We start from the raw sequence: 7,747 nt of genomic DNA on the forward strand, positions 1-7,747 counted from the left end.
AATTGGTGTTATTTTCTACCTTATTTATCATTGATATATACTACTTTTCTCTGGCTTCTTGGGGTATTACAGCATTGTTTAGGTCAAATCACGTAAAATCTCCTTTGCATATTTCCTTTTCCTTTCTTTTGTGTTGACTTTCTCAGTGTGGCCCAATAAATCACGGTTGATCAATTCCAGACATCGACAAAACATTTTCAAAATTTATTTAAAGTAGTGCTTTAAGTTTAAAACCTTGAAAGACTAAAACACTTAAATAATATTTATTAAAGTTTTGTGTAACAATACTCATAATCAAAATCATTTCAAATTTTATTTTTTAATTAATATTTAAATAAAAATAAAATTTAATATAGTGGTATAATAATTTAATAAAGGAGATAGATAATAAGGCTGATTGATTGATATCGCACGGCGTGATCTGATGTTGCGTGGACGATACACCCAACGTGGCCTGCAAAAAGCGACGTTCTCATAGATTTAATGGAAAACATCTCCTGTTTTCGCCGTCTTCTACCTTGTTTTCTAATGGATTCCAAGATTCTTCCTCCGGAGAGCGGCACAATAAAAACCCACGCCCTGAGTTGCTACCAAAGTTGGGATTGGAATCGAAGCCCAATCAATATACCGACGATTCATCTGTGGTCGCCGGAGCAGGTGGAGGAGCTCATAAAATGGTGGGAGAACCGCCGCCGCCCCCGCCGGCGGCAGCGAGCTGCGTAGAAAGCACACGGGGGAGAAGGAAGACGTCGTCGAGGGGCCACCACAGATTCGTCGGCGTGCGGCAGCGGCCATCGGGGAGATGGGTGGCGGAGATCAAGGACTCCCTCCAGAAGGTCAGACTCTGGCTCGGAACGTTCGACACCGCCGAAGACGCCGCCCGCGCATACGACGACGCCGCTCGTGCTCTCCGAGGAGTCAACGCCCGCACCAACTTCGAGCTGCCGCAATCCGCCGCCGTCGCCGGCCGCGGTGGCGGCTTTGTTCCGGAAAGCGCCGAGCCCTTTTCCTTCGAGGACGAGTGTAGCGCCACGGATGAGGCCGATGGCTTACGAGGCGCTCTCAGAGCCAAGCTTTTTGATGTTAAAGACTTGCGCTTGGCCAATCCCTTGCTCATTCGGCCCAGCTTCGCCACCGCGGTCGCCTCTACCCGTCAGAACAACATGAATACTACTGTCAATGCCAGAGAGTTATCGTCGTCGTCTTCGTCGACATCGCCGCCATCTACAACATCTAATATTGATCCTAATCACAACCATAATTATAATCAGCATCATTTGGGCGTTGGGTCCTCCGGCGACTGTCAGGCCGGGATGCAGTGGCATAGCCACGGCCATGCAGGATCTCCGTCGACAGTGATGTGGCCGGCAGAGCCAGCTCAGGAGGTCCCATCTTGGGGCGGATTGCTGCCGGCGAACCTCGGCCGGGAGGATAACAGCCTGTTCAATGCTACTGTTATTACCGGAGGGGGAACAGGGTGGCCGGTGCCGGCGACAGGTCCAGGAACATATCAAGCAACGCCGGATTTGTCTTACAGTGGGAGCGGCGGCGGCTTCCTCGTACAGCTGCAAAATCCTAAGAACGGAACAGAAACAGCAACAGTGAGCATGCCAGTAGCAGCGAACGGAGGAGGTGGTAGCGGCGGTTGGGCCAGCCCATCGTTGGATCAAGAAATTGTTCATTGTGATAACGGCAACTGGGGAGCCGGCGCCGCGAATTCCTATTGGGATCCGCTTCTCTTTGTATCCTCTGTGCTGGGGTAGCAAGCGAGACGTAATTCGATGTAATATGGTTTCGCATTGACAAACATGATTGTCGCTAATTCCATTCTTTATTTGTTTATGCTCCCCTTCACGCGAGCTATAATATATCTGACTAATTAATAAGTGATCTCGCTTTAATATGTTTGTTATGCCAATAATAAGTTTAAATTTAGTCATAAATTAAGTGTAAAATAATCTCTTACCCATAAATAAATTATTATTTGTGCATTAACTATTTAACACATCAACGTAATGATAGAGTAGAGTGCAAGTAGGGTTGCTTGAAACCAAGCCAAATTTAGAAATATTTTTAGTTTCTTCATTTAAAATTTTAACAAATTTTAACCTATACTCGAGATTGATTTAAGCTAAAAAATAAGAAAAATATGACTTGTACAAATAATTAGATTATTGAGATGATGACCAAATGTGTCAAATGACAAAAATGCTCTTACCCAATTTACAAATTCATCACTTCTGTCCTTGACGGCCTTCTCTCTCCTCTGCCATGACTGTCTCTAGCAAGCTTCGTCTCACCTTGCCTCATCGTTGCTTTCTCCTCGCAAGACCGCTGATGCATCCTCTCATCTCCCCTTTGTAGCATCTCGCACAACCGCCGTTACATCCTACAATTGCCTTGCTGTAGCACCTCGCGCAATTGTCGCTGCATCCTATCGTTGCAACGCCACCGCCGATCATTGCTACACCATCTTGTTGCCTCGCTGCTACCACCTCTAGATAAAGCCCGATCGAGTATCATGAAGCAAACTTGATCGAGCTTCATCCGGGCCCGATCAGGCTTCATGAAGCCCAGGTTTCTCCCATTCACGATGCCTTGATGATCGATAATGAAGTTCGATATATGAAATTCGATTCGATCATCGAACTTGTTATTCCATTGGTACATGTAGCACGGTCTAAAAATTAATAACTTGGACTTGTTCATTTAAAGCCTTGTCTAGTTAGAGGTCAGACTCAACTGACTCACTCATTTAATATCAAATGAGTTTTAGGTAAAATTTTCACATATTTTTAATTCTAAAAGTCATTATAAATATAGCGAATGTTGATGAAGATGCTCATGTATATAGTTCCAACCCATATGGAGATGCTTGCATTACGTATAAATTAGCTAAGCGAACATTTTGTTATTTTGTTACTAAATATTCAGATTGAAACAAAGACAACACCACCACTAACTAGGACTGGGAGAGAAGATCATGGCACTGTGACGACAAGGAAAGCATATATGTATATATATATATATATATATATATAGCAGCCATTCTCAACATCCTCGCCCAAATCAAACAAGAGAAACTTATTCTTTATCTTAATCAGACCCAGAATTAGGCAATATGAAAAGCTCATAAATGGAATCTATATATTAATTTCTACTTGTAGATATCAAATATGTAAGTATGATCAGAAATGTTGTTTAAACACTCAAGTTTTACACTTATGTCAACACTCAAACTTTTACATTACATAAATGTAAAAAATATTAACACATAGTGTTATCACAAATACCAAAGTTAAGCATCCAATTATTTAATAAAAATATTACTAAAAACCCAAAAAAAAAAAATGAATTTCTCGTTAAAAAAACAACTCTTAAAATTTATACCAAGCACTTTAGAGTAACATTCTAAGTGTATATATACAACTATTCATGTTGAATTTTCATATTTATATAGTACACTAATTATATTCATCGTTTTCATTAATAATAATGTTAAAATAGGATTAAATAATTTAACTTTTCCAGAAAAAATCAAATTGTAAACAACATTGATATTTTACTTGTTTCTTATGTGGCCGAAGTGACATCTGTCCCTTAGTGCCAAGCTTGGCCTTGTCAACTACGTGGGTTAGGTTTGGCTTGGCCTCATATAAATTTGTAGACTAGTCTTTACCTCCGAGAGTCTTTTTAACTTCTGAAGGCTTAGTCAAGGCCTAAAACTGGACAATCCTGTTAACAACAACAATCAGAAACTAGCCTCGACAAGGAGGATTGTCGTGATCCTGATCTAGTGAGAGACAGACCCAATCTCTGGTATGACTCCTTCCTATAATTTAGAAATAAGATTGAGTATCTCCCACCATTCATCCTTAGACCTTTTCCTACTACAGTTTGGGCAAGGCTCACAATAATCATATCATTCCTCATTGGTAATGATCATCGGTTTAATTCTCTGTAAGTATTCTCAACTATCTCTAATTTATTTGCTCTACTTTAAGTCCTCGTTTAGCTTAGAGTCCTTACGATTCCCCTATGTTGCAGGACCCTATTACTCGATTCTAGAGTCAAAGCAACCAACGTCTTAATCAAGGGGTAATAAATAACATGGAGGATAAGAAATATATAAACTGGCAAGCCGAAGCAGAGAAACCCACTAAGCATGTAGGATCGTATGAAGCAAAAAACTAGAATAAGGACTCAAAATTTGCTGTCCAGCAGCCCCAACCCAGCTCCTACAATCTGCGATCCGAGCTAACTATCGTGTTTTCCATAAATATATTAATGCTTAATTTCTCGCATAATCAATTAGTTAATATAAATATAAATATAAAAAAAAATCCCTTTCTAAAAGGAAAAAAAATATCTAAGATAGAAACTACTCAATCTTACAACTAACTTCTGTAATATTTAAAATTTTTAGAAATTTTGGATATTAAAAATTAATTTGGAATTATAGCCTTATGGGTGGGATGGCAGTGACTTGGAAAATGATTAGGACTTGAGAAGAATTCAAGAAGATCCGAGGTGAATTTATGAAAAGATAAGGTCTAACTGTAATCTGCTAGAACTTAAAAAATGTTTCAATTTGATTAAGTTAAAAAGTCAACTTTGAGCATACAATTAGACTAAACCAAATCAATTGGGTCGAGCCTATTGAGAAATTTATATTTTGATTTATTAAAAAAATTTAAAAATATATTTTTAATAAATTTAGTTTATTGATGATCTCCAAAATATTTTATATAAATTATTTTAAATTGGAGAACTTCATGCTTATATACATATATCTTCCAAAATAGCAAGTATGTTTGCATTGTTGTTAAAATCTCAATTCAATGCATACTATTTTACGTGTTAAAAACCCCCAAATGATTTAAATTGCATGCAAAATCAGAATTATGATAAAATTGCATAAAATCAGGATTTTAAGAGGCAAAATCACTTAAAATCGTAAAATTGGAATTGTTATTTTTATTAATATTAAATTATGACTTATGAGAATTTAAAATATATGAACTAATATTAGGAGTTTTGATTATGAATGGATGAATGATGATAAATGATAAACTTAATATTTTAAAATTTTATATTATTTAGTATTTTTGAAATTGATAGATGAAGTAATTTTGAAATAAGTATATATCCATGTCATTTATAATAAGGAATAATCAGGTTATTAAATAATATTAATTTATTTTTTATAAAATTATGTTATTATGAATATATTTTTATAAAAATTAAAGGGTATTTTTAATTGTCCTAAAATCTCACGATTTTATAATTCAATTTTACAATCCGATTTTATAGATCCTTTTTCGATCTCACTTAAAATCTCAATTCTAACTATCTTGTATATTTGTATAAGTCAAGCTTGTGAGAAAAACACTTTGAAAATCAGCTAAGTATGAAAAAAGCCTTTTGATTATATGCTCATATTAGTCGAGTTTATATAAAAAGCTTTTGAAAACAATGTAATCAAGTAAAGCTTTTGCAAATATATTTTAATCTAAGCAAGGTTTTGATTCAATCGAGTAGTGCTTTCAAAATAATCGAGTATTGAGATTTTTCAATTGACTATCATAAAAACCCTACTCGAGTATGTTTTTGCAAAGCTAAATTTCTTAAAGCAAAATTGAGTATGACACTTTGTATAATTGAGTATTGATCCCTCACCACTCAAGTAAGCTTTTGAGAAAATCAAGTATTTCTATAACTATTAAATTTGAGCATTTTTTTCAATGGAGTAATGCTCAGTGTGCATCTCAAATTAATTGACTACATGTTTTAGCAAAACATTTTTTAATTGACTATAAATGTAACACCCGAGATTTTTAGACTGAAATATGATGTAATACTCGGGATTTTTATCTTCTAATACTTGAGGAAATATATCCTTTTAAGGGATTATAGAAGCCTTGAGACAAAGGTTCAGTTTTTGACCCAGTGGCAAAATCATAAATATTGAAGTTCGGGTAAAAGTGTAATTTACCTAAAATCTTGGGGTATTGGCATAATTTATCCTTTCTTCAAGGGCTAAAATGCAATTAAAAAATAGCCCGGGGACTAAGTTGCAAGGGCCTAAGTGCAAATTATCCGAAAAGTTTGGGACAATGTGTAGTTCTTGAAACCTTAAAATATCTCATCAAAATATCTCAAACTAAGTAGTTAAAGTAATCAAATATAGCTAACTAGTTAAAGGTGTAATAATGGGAAATGTGGAAAATCAATTAACCATGTGGGAGTAATGATGAGAAATGTAAAAAATAAATTAACCATGTGGGAGTAATGATTGAAAATGTAGAAAAATGAATTAAACCATGTAAAATGTAATGATGGAAGTGTTGAAAATGTAATTAAACATGTGAGGCTCAAAATATCAAGGACACATGGCAAGCTTCCATTAGTTATTAGGAAGATAAGATAAGATCACATGATGGCTCATAATGACCCCCTTGAGGTGGCATCGCGTGATTGGCCAAGGAAAATCTTACTTAGCCTCCAAGTTTACAAAAGTCTCCAAACCTTATCTTAAGGACATGTGGCAAGCATTTATTGGCCACACATGGAAGGTAATAATGATGCCTCATGATGATAGGACATGTGGCAAAACATGATTGGTCGAAAATGTCTATAAATAGGCCTTAAGGTAGTTCACAAGTTTTAGGTAGAAATTGGGCAAAGTTGAGAGAATCAAAAGAGAGGATTTTGTGATAAAGAGTGAGGGGAAAATTCTGAAGAAAGAATAAGCAAATTTGGTGTAGAAACAGGAGCAAAACAGTCTCGCCGAAAAAGTTGGATCCTTTCCAACCAAGTTAAGGTAAGTACACTATAAACTATCTACGATGTTTATGTATGCTCATGAATCATGTTTATGTGGTCCCTCATGTTATGTTTCAAGCAAGTTTCATGTTCTCAAACAAGTTATGGGATATGGGTTTAGTAGCGCTACGCACGGAGGTTCTTACCCCTGCAAGTTGGTAGAGCCTATCGTGTCCCCTTATGTTATATGTTCATGTTACAAGTTCATGTCATGTTTAAATACGTTTGATAGTTCTCTTGTACTTACTGAGATTTGCGTAATCTCACCCCTTATGTTTCTCCCCCCAGGTGATCATAAATGAGGAGATCGGGACGTGGATGTGGAGCATGGTGGCTCGTTGAAAAAGGATTTTCAAGAATTTAAGTTTTAGTTTCCTTTTGAATCAAAGCTTTCAGGGTTGAACTTTGATCTTTTCTATATGTATGCCATAAAACGTGTCTTGGAATTTTATTTGATTTAAAGAAGGTTTGGATTTGGTTTTAAGCTCTAAATTTCTCTATATGGATGTTGTTGCTACCAAGCATATTCGCGAAGTCTTTCTGTCTTCTATTGAAACCATGTTTTTCGTGTCAAACTTTATACATACACTAAACCTGCTTTGAATTTTATTATGTTTTGAAACTTTACTTAAGTTTATAAAAGTCTTGTTTCTCAAGTTTTTCTGCACTAAAACCTCGAAGTTCATATGAATATTATTATTGTTAAGCATGTAAGTAAGTTACGGGTATCACAATAAATGTCCTTATACTCAAGTGCATTATGCAAACTTTCAGTTTTCTTAAAATCAATCGAGTAAAGCTTGTTGTCAATCGACTAATGAGATTTTATCAATTGAATATCTATATAAGTTAGTTGAGTAAAGAAAGGCTTGTCTCTAGCTAAATCTCTGATCTTAAAGTTAATCGATTATTAAGTATTTGT

General features: G+C 35.9%; 1 protein-coding gene across 1 annotated transcript; it reads left to right on the forward strand.

Moving 5' to 3' along the window:
- Positions 1-512: 512 nt before the first annotated feature.
- LOC127787015 (uncharacterized) lies at positions 513-1,956 on the forward strand. Its single transcript, XM_052314841.1, has one exon. It carries the CDS (start codon positions 675-677, stop codon positions 1,761-1,763), a length of 1,089 nt encoding a protein of 362 aa, XP_052170801.1. The 5' UTR covers positions 513-674; the 3' UTR covers positions 1,764-1,956.
- Positions 1,957-7,747: the final 5,791 nt, after the last annotated feature.

Source organism: Diospyros lotus, chromosome 12 (genome assembly GCF_014633365.1).
Source record: "Diospyros lotus cultivar Yz01 chromosome 12, ASM1463336v1, whole genome shotgun sequence".
Classification (NCBI taxonomy): domain Eukaryota; kingdom Viridiplantae; phylum Streptophyta; class Magnoliopsida; order Ericales; family Ebenaceae; genus Diospyros; species Diospyros lotus.